Genomic DNA, 19,353 nt, shown 5'->3' with positions numbered 1-19,353 from the left:
TATAGTATATGCATTCTTTTCCTTATATGTTTGGTTACTCCACAGGATAGATGATAAATGCATAATTGCTGGGGTCTGCAAAAAGTCACCTATTTGGATAGGATAAGAGAGTACATGTAACTACATGTCCATTTACTGTCTATAGAAGTGTTGGTCAGACCTGCTTACTACCACTTCATTTACACAAGTTACTTTAGACCTCACGTTCACAGGAGGGGGTCTTAGCAGCCAGACCCCCAGAGATCATACATATCATTATCTATCCTTTGGAATGTTCTTTATAAGACAATTTTTGAATGTTGATCTTAGTAGTATATGGAATACATCCACATTCATGTTCTCAAGCCAATGATTTCACAGAATGCTCTGTAGTACAATATTGTCATTGGTTCACGTGTCTGGCTCTAGATGACCACTAATGAATCCAAGTCAAACACTGATAATCCTTTGCAATGTTTTCTGAATCCTGGGGTGAAGTTCTCAGCACATTTCATTAATGTGACATTGATCATCTCATCATCTACAATATGACTGGGTTTCTCTCAGACCTGGTGAGTACATCTATAACATTAGCAATTGCATTATATAAAAATGTATTTTGAGCAATGCAAAATTAAAAACAATGTAAGAACAAGTGTACAGAATATTAAAGACTATTTACAGTCAATAATCCCAGTTTATACAATTATTGAATATCAATGTAATATATTTGCATATTATTAATGCAAATATTACTTACAAAATTGGGCTATTGAGATAGTTTCAGTCTCACTAATGTCATTAAAATGGAACAGGCGTTCAAAGCTTCTCTAAAGTTATGCTTTATCAGATTAATTATGGATGTCTATCTTTATTTTATCACAAATATATAGCTCATCATTTATGCCATCATTAAAATGTATTAATGACAATAATATTGCCATCAATACAATGTTACCGCATATTCAATAAATTAAATTTTTGACAATGAAATGCATAAATTAGATAAGAAATTTTATTCTTATTCTATAATCTTTATGTGTCTATTATGTATGAGCTGGCCATACATTACTCATTGTGAGACATCTTCCTGTCCCAAGATTCCTTGTTATATCAGTAACATCACCAGAACAAGAAGCAGAGGGAAAGTAAGTGGCTAATGGCAGGTAGTGTTCTCTAGGTTCTGTGCACAAGTGGTGCTCATCTGCTATAACCAAGCAGATGAGCACAGGGTTGGGGCTGCAAAACGAACCTTTGTATAAATGAGGGATACCTTAAATATGCATCCACAACCAGGGGTCTGTTCCTTCCCTTTTTTTTATTTAGAAAAGAATCAGATCTGCTCACAAATTTTGCAACATATGAAAGTTCTTTCAAGCAATATCATACTCTATTAGCCTTAGGAAGTTTTCAATATGTTTCATGCATATGTGTATTAATGCTATACCAAACTAATCTGGGGCCAATGCCAGGATTACTTTTTAGTATTTTTACTTTTTAGATACTTTTTAGGTTTTAAATCCAACAGAATAAGAAAAAAAGCCGGCACTTCTCTAAACACACTACATTGCAGTGCGATACCGCTCAGTAGCTGTCACAATCCTCTATCATGCTCAGCATACCATAGACAAATGACAAATTCCACTCCACGAAAGAAAGACATGCAGTAGTGCAGCACCCACCACGGATGAAAAACAATTACAGTTTCTGTAATGCATCATCTCATCACAGGATGTTTATATAGGCATTGTTTTCTGTACACCTCCTTTGACCAGAATGATGATGCAATGAAGAAACCGCAATTGTTTTTCATCCACGGTGAGTGCTGCATTTATTTGGATTGAACATTTTGACTGTGTTTTCCCCCACATTTTTTTCCACGAAAAAATGCAGCGTTTTACTGTACCACCAAAGTAAATGAGATTTCTGAAAGCAGTTTCTAATCTGAAGCATGTCAATTCTTTCAGCCTTTTTGAAATGTATTTCATCCATTCAAATGAATGGGAAAAAAATGCATCAAAAACATACACAAGAACGTGTCAAAAACGCACCTATTTACAGTTTACACAGTGCTTTTACTGCCTACTCCAGTATTTTCAGTAGATTTTTTTGCTGCAAATACTGATCGTGTGCACATATCTTAAGCCAGTATTGTTCTGTAATCTTTATTTACCAAGTTTTAATTAAACACTTTGTCATATATTAGGTAAAACACTGGAGAATTCTTCCACTGATTATCGTGCTAGGTCTTGGCAATGGTTTGCCATTTGGCTACCATCTATCAGTGATCAGCTCCTCTTCTTTGGTAAGCAAAACCTTCCTTGGTAAGCAACTATCATCCAATAAAATGATACTTTATTTATTAATTATGATGATGCAGCATGCATTGAAACACTATCAGATTTAATTATGATCACAGTTTTCATTGTTATCCATCAAGTAATGTATAACATCCAATGACCACAATTATCTTCTGGTCTATCTATCTATCTATCTATCTATCTATCTATCTAATATAAAAATAAATAAAAGATGGCAGCACTCAAAATTCCAAGACAAAAGTGAGAACTTTTATTTGCCCCACAACAGTGACGTTTCAGTCCACAAGTAAGATATTAAAGATAATAAGATAATAATAAAGCCAACAAGTGAGTACACTCAATACTCATCCACACCAAATTAAACTCCTTGTTTCAATGTTCATGACATTTTATTTTTATTTATTTAAACTTTCTTTATTTTTTCTAATCCAAACACTAATGTAAAAATGTTCCATTTCCTCACCCCTTATTTTTAACTATCTTTATCTTAACATGATGACATACATAACTCTACAGATCTACAAGTAATATTAAATATTTTTTGAATATTCCAGGTTAGTTACCTCTTTTGAGATATAGAACTTGTTTGATTAGTAACTACTTTTGAGGTATCTATAAGCAGGTTTTTGCTATGTAATCTGAAAGCATCATAATGTAGGAGCAGAGACCCCAATTGCAATAATTTGTCACTTACTGGTCTCTGTTTTACTGTTTCAACTACAATCAGTGTTTTATCAGCAGGAGATTATCACTACAGGACAACGTGGCACATGCAGGGTAGTCCAACCACTCCCCCACCACTGATTAGCAGCTTTCTGTTACAATACAATGCACACAGAAAGCTATTGTGTGGACGAAGTTATACACAGCTCAACAACTGTGACTTTATCATAACTGTTGTACTCAGTAAACTAAGTGATATATTACTGGAATCAAGGTCTCTGTCCCTACCTCGTAGTGTTGTTAGATTATATAGCAAAATCTTGCAGCGAGATAAATGTGGTCACTTTTCTGTAGTTATGGTAGTCTACTGTATGTCTGTCAATATACCTGCAAGTGAGCCAGTGCATTCGATTCATTATAACTAACAAATAAAGTTGCACTCTGTAACGCTATAGTATGTAAACATGAAATATATGAAATTGCAATTGCATTACTGCTATAGAAAATAGGAAAAAAATTAAGATACTTAGTGCCTAAACTGGCCAATTCATGTATGCCTAGTAGCCACGACAAGACAATCTTTTTTGCTGAGAACCTAACCAAATGTGTTTCCTCTCCTTGGCTGATAACATACATTTATATGGGTAGGTAGTATCCTGCTGTGATTAAAACCGCTATAGGCTAATGGTTGGAGTGCTCGTTCAAAGAGCCTATGTATACAAATATAAAAAGACTGAACGTCACTTCCAAAAAGAACAAGTGTGAACAGGTGCATACTAAGAGTAGCCATCTCCATATATAACTAACAAATAAAGTTGCACTCTGTAACGCTTTAGTATGTAAACATGAAATATATGAAACTGGAATTGCATTACTGCTCTAGAAAATAGGAAAAAACTAAAACACTTAGCGCATAAATTGGCCAATTCATGCACGCCCAGCGGTCATGACAAGGTGATCTTCTTTGCTGGGAACCTAACCTAATGTGTTTCCTCTCCTGGGCTGATAGTCTACATTTATATGGGTAGGTAGGATCCTGCTGTGATTAAAACCTCTATAGTCTGAAGGATGGAGTGCTCGTTCAGAGAGCCTGAGTATACAAATATCAATAGACTGAACGTCACTTCCAAACAGAACAAGTGTGTCAAAATAGTCTCCCAGAGCTGCTGTTTTGATATTAACTGCCTCTTACCCTCATAGATCTTTTGCTTGAGGATACTCCAAAGGTTCTCAATAGGGTTGAGGTAAGGAGAGGGTGGTGACCACGCCATTAGTTTCTCTCCTTTTATGCCTATAGCAGCCACTGATGCAAAGGTATTATTTGCAGCATGAGATGGTGCATTGTCACGCATGAAGATAATTTTACTATGGATTGCACTGTTCTTCTTTTTGTACCGTAGAAGAAACTGATCAGTCAGAAACTCTACATATTTTGCCTAGGTAATTTTCACACCTTCAGGGACCCTAAATGGGCCTACCAGCTCTCGCCCTATGATTCTGCCACCTCCTTGTCGACAATGCAGCCTAGTTGCAACATTGTGACCATCCACCATCTATCCTCTACACCATCCAGGGTTGCACAGCACTTAACAGTAAAGAAGACTGTTTTAAAATAAGTCTTCGTGTATGTCTGGGCCCACTGCAATCGGTTCTGCTTGTGAGCACTGTTTAGAGGTGGCCAAATAGTAGGTTTATGCACAACTGCAAGCCTCTGGATTTCAACTTGAGGTGCTCTCTTAATCCAATGAATTTGCCTGGTCGAAACCTTCCTCATTTATGCCTTGATCTGCATGGTGTGGACCTACCGCCGATGCAGCAGGTGCAACTTCACTGGGACCCGTAGGTGCAGGGGGGCCCTTGTCGGGCGATTAATGATGAGGGCAATGTGGCATGCTTCTCGGAGCCCCAGGCTCCGGGGGGCCCATGGACAGATTGCCCTCATCATATGCGGCGGGCAGGGAGTGATTCCTCCAGCGCCGCTGCTGACAGGAGAAAATGGCAGCGGCGCTGGAGGGATCCAGCGTCCTCACTTCTACTTCCTGCCCGCCGCTGCGGCTTCCTCCCTGACACAGGATTGATGTCATCAAGCAGCACGGGCCTGTGTCAGAGAGGAAACAGCCGGCAAGGACGATGCTGCAAGGAAGTGCGCTGAGAGGTAAGTTGTGTATTTTTTTACTTTTATATATTGAAACGCTGGGGAGAACAGGAGAATGACGGGAGGTGGGGGAGAGCAATAATGGGGCTAAGGAGAGCAATGGTGGCGATGGGGAGAGCAAAGATGGGGCTAAGGAGAGCAATGGTGGTGATGGGGAGAGCAATGATGGGGCTAAGGAGAGCGATGGAGAGAACAATGATGGGGCTAAGGAGAGCAATGGTGGCAATGGAGAGAGCAATGATGGGGCTAAGGAGAGCAATGGTGGTGATAGGGAGAGCAATGATGGGGCTGGAGAAAGCAATGATGGGGCTGGAGAGAGCAATGATGGGGATGGGGAGAGTAATGGTGGTGATGGGGAGAGCAATGATGGGGCTGGGGAGAGCAATGATGGGGCTGGGGAGAACAATGATGGGGGTGCTGGGAGAGAGCAATGATGGTGGTTGCTGGGAGAGAGCAATGACAGGGGTGCTGGGAGAGAGCAATGACAGAGGTGCTGGGAGAGAGCAATGACGGGGGTGGTGGGAGAGAGCAATGACGGGGGTGATGGGAGAAAGCAATGATGGGGGTGCTGGGACAGAGCAATGATGGGGGTGCTGGGACAGAGCAATGATGGGGGTGCTGGGAGAGAGCAACGACGGTGGTTCTAGGAGAGAGCAATGACGGGGTGCTGGAAGAGAGCAAAGATGGGGGTGCTGGGACAGAGCAATGATGGGGTGCTGGGACAGAGCAATGATAGGTGCTGGGAAAGAGCAATAATGGAGGTGCTGGGACAGAGCAATGATGGAGGTGTTGGGACAGAGCAATGATGGGGGTGCTGGGAGAGAGCAATGACGGGGATGCTGGGAGAGAGCAATGACGGGGGTGTTGGGAAAGAGCAATGATGGGGGTGCTGGGAGAGAGCAATGATGGGGTTGCTGGGAGAGAGCAATGATGGGGGTGCTGGGAGAGAGCAATGATGGGGATTTCACTTTTCTTGTACTGTAAAGCCGTGTATATTTTACGTGAGCACATAGGCTTACAGTTAATTGGGGAGAGTCACAGAGATTGAATAATTTATATTATTTGCCGATGAAGATTATAGTTAATGGGGGGCACAGTGCTGCTTATCACTTTATATTTTGATTACTAAGTGGCTAATAGTATATTAATGGGGGGGTACATATCAGTATTCAGGGGCGCAGTGCGGGTGAAACGCATGTATATATACAATATATGTGACCTTGTTATTTTCTAGGCTGGAGATCATCGTGACAAGACGAGACGTGGGAGATGTCAACATGAAGATCTGACCAGATGGAGAAACAGCAGAAACCGACTCTGATCAGATGAGACGTCAGCGGTAAGTGCCTGGATGTAAATATTATTCTATATCTGCACTGTGTGACTTGGAGTGATAATGTTACATGTATAATCCCTTAGGCTGCATTCTCACATTTGTGTGAAATGCCCGTGTGCTACCAGATTTTTTTATCGGATGGTCCACAGACTCGTAGAGTTTTACAGATCCATTCACACATCCATGAAAATCACGGATCTGAGAATGAGATACGTGAGGGTCAGATAATGTCTTGTTCTGATCTGATTTTGTGGATCAGAATAGGACATGCTCAATACGTCTGTAAAAGCAGGCAGCACACCGACACTGCACACAGATACAGGAATATAGCCTTATTATGTATAGCACAATCCCTTAATATATAGTGCACTCACTTATTATGTATAGCGCCATCCTTAGTTATATAGTTTCATCTTTCATTATGTACCGTCGCCTACCGTGGAAACCTTCAAAAGGTACCTGAAGACCCACCTCTTCCGACAAGCCTACAACCTGCAGTAACCACCGCTCCACCATACCGCTGCACGACCAGCTCTACCCTCACCTACTGTATCCTCACCCATCCCGTCCTCGCTCCTCCTGTACCAGTCGCTGTCACATTGTGTTCAAGATTATTGTGATTGCTCTTGTATTATACCCCTTTTTCACATGTAAAGCGCCATGGAATAAATGGCGCTATAATAATAAATAATAATAATAATGTATAACACCGTCCCTTATTACGTACCATCCTCTCTAGTTATATATGGTGCCGTCTCTTATTATATAGCTTCCTCTGTTGTTATGTACAGTGCTGTCCCTTACTAAGTGTATTCTTGTTATTTTTGTCTGTCACAGCGCCCTCTTTTATTACATAGTCCTCTCTTGTTAGATGCAAAATAACTGCTGATGGAGCAGCCAATGACCAAAAGACCGGTCCATCAGCATCTCCATCCAGTCGTCATTGCATTATATATCTAGCAAGAGAGGACAGTATGTAATAAAAAACAAAGTGCTATATTATCCGATATGTAAGGGACGGTGCTGTACATAACAAGAGAGGGCACTGTGTAATAAGGGACGGCAATATACATAATAAAGGAGGCTATGTAAGAGGTATATATGTGTGTTTGGCTATATATACATCTATAGCTTTGTCACCATAAAAGGTGGGGGGCCCAGGCACATTTCTTGCACAGGGGCCCCAAGAAGTCAGTGTCCGCCCCTGCCATCTGTGTTCTGTATCAGCAACAATGTAGTACGATGACCACGCTCAATTTTTCGTGAAATATCTAATGTTTTCATACCTTGAAGAGAAAAGTGATGCAGACAAACACAGCACATACAGTGCCTACAAGTAGTATTCAACCCCCTGCAGATTTAGCTGGTTTGATAAGATGCAAATAAGTTAGAGCCTTCAAACTGCAAACGAGAGTAGGTTTTATGAACAGAAGCATAAATCTTACAAACCAAAAAGTTATGTTGCTCAGTTGAATTTTATTAAATTTTAAACATAAAAGTGTGGGTCCATTATTATACAACCCCTATGTTTAATATTTTGTGGAATAACCCTTGTTTGCAATTACAGCTAATAATCGTCTTTTATAAGACCTGATCAGGCCGGCACAGGTCTGTGGAGTTATCTTGGCCCACTCCTCCATGCAGATCTTCTCCAAGTTATCTAGGTTCTTTGGGTGTCTCATGTGGACTTTATTCTTGAGCTCCTTCCACAAGTTTTCAATTGGGTTAAGGTCAGGAGACTGACTAGGCCACTCCAACACCTTGACTTTTTCCCTCTTGAACCAGGCCTTGGTTTTCTTGGCTGTGTGCTTTGGGTCGTTGTCTTGTTGGAAGATGAAATTACGACCCATCTTAAGATCCTTGATGGAGGAGCGGAGGTTCTTGGCCAAAATCTCCAGGTAGGCCGTGCTATCCATCTTCCCATGGATGCGGACCAGATGGCCAGGCCCCTTGGCAGAGAAACAGCCCCACAGCAAGATGCTGCCACCACCATGCTTGACTGTAGGGATGGTATTCTTGGGGTCGTATGCAGTGCCATCCAGTCTCCAAACATCACGTGTGTGGTTGGCACCAAAGATCTCGATCTTGGTCTCATCAGACCATAGAACCTTGAACCAGTCTGTCTCAGAGTCCTTCAAGTGATCATGAGCAAACTGTAGACGAGCCTTGACATGACGCTTTGAAAGTAAAGGTACCTTACGGGCTCGTCTGGAACGGAGACCATTGCGGTGGAGTACGTTACTTATGGTATTGACTGAAACCAATGTCCCCACTGCCATGAGATCTTCCCGGAGCTCCTTCCTTGTTGTCCTTGGGTTAGCCTTGACTCTTCGGACAAGCCTGGCCTCGGCACGGGAGGACACTTTCAAAGGCTGTCCTGGCCGTGGAAGGCTAACAGTAGTTCCATAAGCCTTCCACTTACGGATGATGCTCCCAACAGTGGAGACAGGTAGGCCCAACTCCTTGGAAAGGGTTTTGTACCCCTTGCCAGCCTTGTGACCCTCCACGATCTGGTCTCTGATGGCCTTGGAATGCTCCTTTGTCTTTCCCATGTTGACCATGTCTGAGTGCTGTTCACAAGTTTGGGGAGGGTCTTAAATAGTCAGAAAAGGCTGGCAAAAGAGATCTTTAATCCACACATGTGAAGCTCATTATTCTTGGTGCCTGAACTACTTCTTAATACTTTTGGGGGACCAAACAGAATTCTTGTGGTTTGAGGGGTTGAATAATAAATGACACTCTGAATTAACTTTTAGCGTTTTTAAAAAAAAAAAAAAAAAATTTGCTGCAGTGCATTTCCCACTTCCAGGCTGATCTACAGTACAAATGTCACAATTTAATTGTCCAAGTTAATTCCGCATGTGTCAACCAGCTAAATCTGCAGGGGGTTGAATACTACTTGTAGGCACTGTATGTAAGTATTCAGCTGAGTATATCTGTACCGAGGTATATGCATGGAACTCATACATAGGGTTCAATACATCAACATACATCATTCTATACAAAAATGTGTTAAAAGAACCATAGTAAAAGATGAAGCTTTATTATAAATGGGGAAAAAAATATATATATATACAGGGTGGGCGGGCCATTTATATGTATACTCCTAAATTAAATGGAAATGGTTGGTGATATCCCATTGTGAATCTCCCCCAATTTTTTGAATGGCCTTTGACTCGACCCCTGGGCCGTGGGGCACTCGGGACCAGGCTTCCGGGCAAAGCTGGGAGTAGTAGTGGCGACCCTGTCCCGTGGCTCAGGGTGGTCAGACCAGTGGTAGTCTACTATGTGCTTTGCAATGTCCGACTACGCCACCCGTGGATTGCGGCTATTATGAACTGCCACTGCAAGGCAGTCCCCTGAGGCTGATGGTGTGTGCAGCTGAGATCGTATAACTCCCCACGGGAAGAGTGTAGCCCCAGGGCAGTGTAGTAGATGGTGGGGGTGATGGTACAGGGAGTCCCAGTACCGTTAGTGCTGGCAAAGTAAGACGCACAAAGACAACATGTTGCAATCCAGGGTCTTTTACTCACAGTTCGTATACTCCAAGCCACTTCTGTACAGGTAGTGACTGCCCAAGCAGTGCTGTGTCCACCAGGTGAGGGGCTCGGTCAACCCCCAGGCAATTCAGGAGTATGGCACAGGACTCCCTTCTATCCTTCCTCTGGCTCGTGCCCCACCAGTGACCAAGCTTTTATCCAGCTGCCGCGGATCTATGCGGGTAAACGTGGGCCCCGTTTCCTGCTATCTTATATGGTGCCTTCCTAGCAAGGTTTAGCAGGGGGTCGCACCAAGTGATGATCATGACCTCCGGTTCTTGGCTGAGGGATAATTTACCTCCACCAATTTGGGATCCGGTACCTTTTTCTTGCCTGACCCGTCACCCGATTTCACGTTGGTCCTTAGGGTCCCCTCTGCCTTCTTGTTTCTGAGCCCTTCTGTTTCTCTGTCACTTCTCCTCCTTTCCTGTTCCTTCTTCTCCTCCTTCCCTCGGCCTCTTCTCCAGGCCCACTTCTCCTTCTCCTCCCAGGCTCCGGCCTTCACCCTAGGCCTGCCTTTGAGCGGAGCTCCTACAGAGCCTCCGCTCCCTGTCCTCTCCTCTCACTCTGAACTGACTGACTGACTGCTTAAGATGGTGCCCACCTTTTATACCTCCCCTCAGTATGAGCTCAGGTGACCAGCACCCAATGAGCTCCTTCCTATGCTCAGAAACCGTCCCCTTCTGCTCCTACATCACTGGGGTTTCCTCCCCCCTCCCCACTCCAGCCAGGGACATGGTCTGTCGTGCCTGCATTACTGTATAAATGGGAGCACCGTTGAGCTGTCCCCCGGAAATGGGGTGTGTGTGATGCATGCAGCTAATTGAGCCCTGGTCCATACTCCATCCTTACCCGGGAGTGGAATACCACACCTCTGGTTGAGGTGCAATACCCCTGTAGCGGCCGAACCCTCGGGGCGCTACACCTTTTCTTAACAATCCTTTCAAGGCTGTGGTTATCCCGGTTATTTCTGCACCTTTTCAACCACACTTTTTCCTTCCACTCAACTTTCCATTAATATTCTTGGATACAGCAGTCTGTGAACAGCCAGCTTCTTTAGCAATGACCTTTTGTGGCTAACCCTCCTTGTGGAGTGTGTCAATGACTGCCTTCTGGACATCTGTCAAGTCAGCAGTCTTCCCCATGATTGTGGAACCTACTGAAACAGACTAGCGGACCTTTTAAATGCTTAGGAAGCCTTTGCAGGTGTTTTTTATTAATTTTATTAATTATTCTAATTTACTGAGATAATGACAATAAAATGTTTATATATGAAATTGCAATCCTGTTATTATAATTTTGTATATTTTAATATATGTTTAGTAGCATATGCTTTAAGTATTATTTCTAAGTATTACTTTTAGTGCTCATTTGAATATTGCCTTTTATTAATAAGGTGTACACACCTTAATATGAAAACTATCAGTTTAAATGCTTTAGAGCATATAGATATCATCTATATCCTTAGCCAACATGGTCCACGTAACTTCAGACAGCACACTAGATATAAGCCATGTTAGTACTGATCATATGTGTTTCACTAATCTATTGGGATGCTGCATTATGTACATTACAGACCAAAAGTTTGGACACACCTTCTCATTTAAAGATTTTTTCTGCATTTTAATGACTATGAAAATTGTACATTCATACTGAAGGCATCAAAACTATGAATTAACACATGTGGCATTATATACTTAACAAAAAAGTGTGAAACAACTGAAAATATGTCTTATATTCTAGGTTCTTCAAAGTAGCCACCTTTTGCTTTGATGACTGCTTTGCACACTCTTGGCATTCTCTTGATGAGCTTCAAGAGGTAGTCACCGGAAATGGTTTTCACTTAACAGGTGTGCCCTGTCAGGTTTAATAAGTGGGATTTCTTGCCTTATAAATGGGGTTGGGACCATCAGTTGTGTTGTGCAGAAGTCTGGTGGATACACAGCTGACAGTCCTACTGAATAGACTGTTAGAATTTGTATTATGGCAAGAAAAAAGCAGCTAAGTAAAGAAAAACGAGTAGTCATCATTACTTTAAGAAATGAAGGTCAGTCAGTGCGAAAAATTGGGAAAACTTTGAAAGTGTCCCCAAGTGCAGTTGCAAAACCCATCAAGCGCTACAAAGAAACTGGCTCACATGAGGACCGCCCCAGGAATGGAAGACCAAGAGTCATCTCTGCTTCTGAGGATAAGTTTATCCGAGTCACCAGCCTCAGAAATCGCAGGTTAACAGCAGCTCAGATTAGAGACCAGGTCAATGCCACATAGAGTTCTAGCAGCAGACACATCTCTTCAACAACTGTTAAGAGGAGACTTTGTGCAGCAGGCCTTCATGGTAAAATAGCTGCTAGGAAACCACTGCTAAGGACAGGCAACAAGCAGAAGAGACTTGTTTGGGCTAAAGAACACAAGGAATGGACATTAGACCAGTGGAAATCTGTGCTTTGGTCTGATGAGTCCAAATTTGAGATCTTTGGTTCCAACCACCGTGTCTTTGTGCGACGCAGAAAAGGTGAACGGATGGACTCTACATGCCTGGTTCCCACGTTGAAGCATTGAGGAGGAGATGTGATGGTGTGGTGGTGCTTTGCTGGTGACACTGTTGGGGATTTATTCAAAACTTAAGGCATACTGAACCAGCATGGCTACCACAGCATCTTGGAGCGGCATGCTATTCCATCCGGTTTGCGTTTAGTTGGACCATCATTTATTTTTCAACAATGACCCCAAACACACCTCCAGGCTGTGTAAGGGCTATTTTACCAAGAAGGAGAGTGATGGAGTGCTACGCCAGATGACCTGGCCTCCACAGTCACCAGACCTGAACCCAATCGAGATGGTTTGGGGTGAGCTGGACTGCAGAGTGAAGGCAAAAGGGCCAACAAGTACTAAGCATCTATGGGAACTCCTTCAAGATTGTTGGAAGACCATTTCAGGTGACTAACTCTTGAAGCTCATCAAGAGAATGCCAAGAGTGTGCAAAGCAGTCATCAAAGCAAAAGGTGGCTACTTTGAAGAACCTAGAATATAAGACATATTTTCAGTTGTTTCACACTTTTTGTTATGTATATAATTCCACATGTGTTAATTCATAGTTTTGATGCCTTCAGTGTGAATGTACAATTTTCATAGTCATGAAAATACAGAACAATCTTTAAATGGGAAGGTGTGTCCAAACTTTTGGTCTGTACTGTAGTCATGCACAATATATGTGTTTGGGCTCGCTCTCACTTGCGATTAAATTGGACGAATGCAATCCGATAAAAATAAATAAATAAATGTTGCTATTTTTTTTTTGGGGGGGGAGTGTTCCCTATACTAGTAAAGGCTAAGCAAACAGCTGTGAGCTGATATTAATAACCTGGAACCTTTATGGCTATTGGCCCCTTCCCAGAATATCAATGTATTAATGTCACGCAAGGTGTGGGAAAGACTAAGTGCAACACGAAGGGAAGAGGGGAAGGGAGCTCAGACACTAGGCAAGGGGGAGTGGAGACCTCCTAGGCTGATCTGATATCACCCTGTCTCCCCTATCGTCCCTATATTGGTTCATCGCCAATTGCCGCACGAGAACCTAAACCCTGTATTTCCCTAGAGATTGGCCCTGGACAGGGAAGGAGGATGAGCACTAGTCAGTCCCTACTAACAACTAAAGACAACAAGGGAGACAAACACGGGGGAAAGTAACTTAACTTGAGCCGACTTCAGAGAGATTACACCACACGTCCTCCTAGCACCAGAGAGGAAGTAAGCTGACTGCAATAGCTCCAAGCCTTCACAAGGGAACATGTGAATATCACCGACACCTCCCTGTAGCAAACACACAGGACACACAGACCTGGGTGTCAATTAACAGGAGGGAAGTAGCCCCTGGGTCCTAGAGTGAGACAGATCTAAGAAGGTGTCTGTAATGCAAAACGAAGAGCTGTTTTGCAACCAACTGCAGGGCGACTGTCTGTCACATCTAACACACCCGTGACAGTAACCCCCCTCTACGAGTGGCCTCTGGACACTCAGGACCAGGCTGAACAAATCAACCTGGAAGCATTCACCTCTGATGCTGTAACCCACATCCTCTCTTCTGGACCATAACCCTTCCAGTGCACCAAGTATTGTAGGGAACGACGTTGAAGACAATCCTTGAAATCTGAAACTCCAGATTACCATCAACCATTATTGAGGGCGGCAGTAGGGGTGAGGGCTCAAGAGGTTTCACATATTTCTTGAGTAAGGACCTGTGGAAAACATTGTAGACCTTAAGGGCCTGAGGAAGCTCAAGACAAAGCGCTACTGGGTTAATGATGGCGGTTATTTTACGGGGACCAATAAACCTAGGTCCCAGATTCCAAGAAGGGACTTTCAACTTGATATTTCTGGTAAAAAAAAACACACAAAGTCATTCACATTCAGGTCCAGACCTGGCAAGCATTTTCTGTGAGCCATATGTTTAGACGATTACACCACACGTCCTCCTAGTACCAGAGAGGAAGTAAACTGACTGCAATAGCTTCAAGTCTTCACAAGGGAACATGTGAATATCACCGGCACCTCCCTGTAGCAAACAGAAAGTATTTAAACACCCAGGCCTGGTTGTCAATTAGCAGGAGGGAGGTAGCCGCTGGGTCCTAGAGTGAGACAGATCTAAGAAGGTGTCTGTAATGCCAAATGAAGAGATCTTCTGCAACCAACTGCAGGGCGACTATCTGTCACATCTGACACACTCGTGACAATTAACATCAGTCTCTAGTCATCACCTTTCCTTCAGCTGATTATGAAAATGATGGAGGACACCACGCCCCTATTACTAACCCCATAGTCATAATATAAAAAACACACAGCCGGAATAAAGCCCTTTAATTGAAAGACACAGACTCCTTTATTTTAAATAAATACTCCCCGGCCCTCTTTCCCATTTATTACAATAAAATATAATAAACCACCATATTCCTCATCTGTTCACCGAAAATCCCTATATGATGCTGTCCCATGAAAAACTTCAGCTCTGCTAAATCTGGATGGTTTGTTGAGTGGTGGCATGATGCGACCGCTCAGCAAGCCAGCCAGAACACACTGAGACAGGAGCGTGATTACGTTCCTGCAGTATGTAGTGCTGACGAGACAAAGGTCATCAGAGTTCATAGCTGATGAACCTTGGTCACCTCACTGATGTCACCGCTCTCTGCATGAGAACTTTCTGGCTGCGAATTTTTTACAATATGACTATGGGGTTAGTAATGGGGGGCATCTTATAAACACCTCTCCATTACTAACCCCTGACCTTGATGTCAGCAGCCATTAAACAGATGACATCTACCCCACAAATATTACCCCACTAGTGCAAGTGGGATCTAATAGATACTCTTTTCTGGGGTGGCTGTGGGCTGCTATTTTTAGGCTGGGGAGAGCTATATCCATGGCCCCTTCCCAGTCTGAGAATATCAGCCCTCAGCTGCATGCTTTAGCTTGGCTGGTTGTCAAAAATGGGGGGGACCCTATGCCATTTTTTTAATTATATATTTAAATAATTTTAAAAAGAAGTGTGGTGACCCCTCTATTTTTGAAAACTAGCCAATATAAATTTCACAGCTGGGGGCTGCAAGCCGCAGCTGTCAGCTTTACCTGCCCTGCTTATCAAAAATAGAGGGGAACCCATGCCATTTTTTAATTTATTTATTTATTGCACAGGTGGCAGCTGATGAATACTCTCATCAGCCTCGCCTGCTCTCGCTGCTATTAGGGAGACCATGCGCAGGATGATGACAGTAGTACTCTAATCAGCCAACGCCTGTGACCGGTAACATTTTTACCGTTGGTCACAGCTGTTGCATGGGAACTGCAGTGCTCTGACCAGCAGTAATGAACTTACCGCCAATCAGAGCCTTTGTTTCTTGCGCTGTCACACAGATGACAGTGTGGGAAACACCCTTTGTTCGGGCTGCCAAACCCAAACAGTAAGACGGACGTCCATGTTCTGGGTCCATGCACGGACACTAGGTATTTGGTACGGACCCCGAACTTTATCGTTCAGGTTCGCCCATCACTAGTTTTGATTCGTATATGGAGGCTAATATCAAAGTTGAATAGTAGGTATGAATGAATGGTGGTTATGCATGATAGCATAACTTGTAGTATACTATGGCTGATTTAAAAAAGTCCAAGTCTTGGTCTGAAATGTCATTGCTGTTTGGCTAATAAGTCCTCTTTTTTTTTTTTAAAAAAAAAAATTTGAGTTCTGCCTTTTTTCTTTTCATTTTTATATTATTAAGTGAATGCAATTATTAAGTGGACCCGTGCATTTATCCACAGTCCTGAAATACAGCAAAAGGGCACAAAAAAAAAAAAAAATCATAGCAGAAAAAATGCAGCTGTATTTACCAACACAAGGTAAGTCAGAAAACGAATGCACTTACAGGATGCAGCAGCCCCCTTGATAAAGGTGGCGGCAGCACAGGTGTAAAATACTGATGAAGTAGCCACTCACACAACTACCAATTCAAGAGGATTGGTCACCTAGTATTAGAATTGTACACAGAAAAGGCTTGTATATGGCGCCAGTCACACAGATAAGTGTAGTGCACAGTGTCTCGCTTACAGCCTATTAGTGACGCCCATAGCATTAGATCAGGAGGGCTGCCCAGCACTATATAAGTGCACCCCACAAGTGCTGCTTTATTTTTTTTCTATCTATCTATCTATCTATCTATCTATCTATCTAGTTGCTTGTTGTGCTCTTCTTAATCCTTTCTCTTGCTGAACAATTTAATACTAAATAGACTTCCACCCCACTTTTGAATACATTTATTTAAATGCCTACATAGTAGAAATGAATGGACTATAACAATATCCACTGGTAGAGAGATCCTGTCACAATGATGTGATTCTAAAAATGTTCTTGCATAATGCACTAAACATTATGATTTTAATGTTTATTTCGCCATTACCATTAATATTGCATTTTCCATTGTACGAAAAGAAAACTTATATAGGCGAAAATTGTATCACGGGAAATATGTCTTGGCTGCACACTTTCCTGGAGAGTGTCCAGAAAATAACAGAGCGCTCATTAGACTGAGGTTGTATTGTCCAGTATATGATCAAGTAAACAATTACTCATATACCGCAAACTGAAAGTCGTCTACAAAGTTAAGTATAATTAAATAATATATTGATATTGGCGCATATGGAAAGTATATATTAAATACAGTCTCTGTTTGGTACTAACCTTACATAGATTTTCGCATCTAAAAGTTGTACAATCCACTTAGTCTAGATGTGTCAATAACGATAATTTTGGGTCTGTGTTTTTTTCACTCAGCATGGTACTCGGGAGGGAAGTTTGAGTACATTCAGTACTTGCTTCAAGTGCACCTCCAGCCAGGACGCTCCAAGCACTACGCTTCTCACCATCCTATCTACAACATGTCAAATGGGAATAGTTCCGTGTTTTTATTCATTTTACGGACTACTTATTGATATCCCAGGACCAAGTGCCAGGTGGATTGTACAACTTTTATATTCAAAATCTATTTAAGGTCGGTATCAACCAGAGACTGTGCTTAATATATATTATCCATATATGCCAATATCATTTACTTTAAAACCTCTCGCATTTTGGGTCCAGTCGACGATCGTATAAATCATATGGAGATCAGTACTCAGACTGGCCGGTGGCTCTCCCGACCTGAGCGTGATAGCTGCATAGAAATACATGAAACTGTCACGCTCAGGTCGGGAGAGCCGCCAGTCAGTCCGAGCATTACGTTCCGATCTTTGTCCTTTTAATACAGCCGTCTGACTGCCCACTTTGTTGGATTCATGTGATTTATTGTGCTGCAATTTGAATATATGATAGCAGCTCCTGGTGAATTTTAACTAATTCTTAATGTGTTATCTAATATTGACATAAATCTTAATTATAACTCCATCCTTTTCAGTAGTATTTTTGCTGCCATACTATTCATTTGTGCAATACTCAAAAGAAACATCAGTCATGTTATCACCCCACACTTGTAGAACTCATGTGCCATAAATGCAAGAAAATCTACTGTCTGCCAAAAATGTGATTTTTCAGTCCCATTTATCAAAGCAGTAACTAGACACGCTGGACATGGGCAGCGGAATCAATTTTGTAACGTGCTGGTGCTCTGAAACAGTCATTAGATAATCTTCTCTTTTCTTTGGCCAGTGCATTGCCACAACACCTTAATTCATGTCCTCCACAGTTTGTCAAGGGTTTTATGAACCAAACCTGGATAAGAAGGTATGGATCAGCCATTCCCAAAGAAACAGTCACCCTGCTGTGGTCTGTAGCAATTTCCGTTTATAGCGTTGGTGGACTACTTGGATCACTGGTGTCTGGGTATATGAGCAGAAGGTTTGGGAAGTAAGTACTTTCCACAATTTATCCCAATTCAAAATCTGCTACAGTCTTATGATTTATAAATATCCTTCAAAAGAATCTCCATCTTTAACTACAATGTATTTTTTGGTCCAAAATGTCCTTGTTGATTTATTTCATAATATATCTTTATGATGATTGACCTCTGTTTTTCTATAACAGGACATTACATTAATAAGCAAAAAGTACATCAATTTCTAAATGTATAGTGCTGATGCATTACTGACTGAGCCATATCAAACAGTCAAAAAAGCCAGGTGTGACACCTTATAAGATCTCCTTCATATTTCTTTACAGGAGACGGTGTCACATACTCAGCGACCTGGTGGGAATAACAGCTTCTCTGTGTTTTGGGCTCAGCAACATTAGTGGATCCTATGAAATTATTTTTGTGGGACGGTTTCTCTATGGTTTTACATTAGGTATTTATTTTACTTGCTTATATAATGGCAATAATTTCACAAAACTTTACAAACATCATTACCACAGTCCGCATTGGAGCTCACAATCTAAATTCCCTATCAGTATGTCTTTGAAGTGCGGGAAGAAACCAGAGAACCCTGAAGAAACCCATGCAAACATGGGGAGATTTACAGATTTTGTTCTTGGTGGGATTTGAACCCAGGACGCCGGTGCTGCAAAGCTACAGATTTAACCACTGAGCCACCATCCCTTTAGATTACTTACCAAAACATAGGTCACCAAGAAAGTTATAATGCATCACTTCATCCACTTTGTTCAGATTTATTTAAGAAAGTTAATTGTATCTGAATATTTTTTTACCCAAAATCTGTAGTCTTACAAAGTTGATCAGATAAAGGTGTAAACTCCCATGAGACAGAAGTTGAAAATTCTTTTCAAATTTTTAATCTGACAATTAGAATCAATGACCTTTCTCTAGTAATTAAATAAGTAAACTCCTAATACCGACTCTTGCCTATTCTGACAGCTCTTACAATAAA

General features: G+C 42.0%; 1 protein-coding gene across 3 annotated transcripts in view; it reads left to right on the top strand.

Moving 5' to 3' along the window:
- The first annotated feature begins 419 nt into the window (after positions 1-419).
- Positions 420-19,353, top strand: part of LOC141259065 (solute carrier family 2, facilitated glucose transporter member 9-like) — an 87,330-nt gene continuing 68,396 nt past the window's right edge. The window contains exons 1-4 of one of the 3 annotated variants that reach the window (XM_073674518.1): positions 420-551; positions 2,186-2,284; positions 18,216-18,376; positions 18,689-18,813. In XM_073674518.1, the coding sequence (XP_073530619.1) occupies positions 528-551; positions 2,186-2,284; positions 18,216-18,376; positions 18,689-18,813 (409 nt within the window). In that variant the 5' untranslated portion in view covers positions 420-527. Of the gene's footprint in view, positions 552-2,185; positions 2,304-17,308; positions 17,526-18,215; positions 18,377-18,688; positions 18,814-19,353 lie in introns of those variants that run through there. The other 2 variants (XM_073674539.1, XM_073674529.1) reach the window with 2 other exon arrangements.

The sequence above is a fragment of the Phyllobates terribilis genome, unplaced genomic scaffold (genome assembly GCF_046119375.1).
Source record: "Phyllobates terribilis strain yellow unplaced genomic scaffold, ASM4611937v1 Scaffold_1__5_contigs__length_1240528914, whole genome shotgun sequence".
In the NCBI taxonomy this organism is placed as follows: Eukaryota; Metazoa; Chordata; class Amphibia; order Anura; family Dendrobatidae; genus Phyllobates; species Phyllobates terribilis.
The sequence above is the reverse complement of the archived record's forward strand: the minus strand, read 5'-3'. Positions and strand labels throughout refer to the sequence as shown.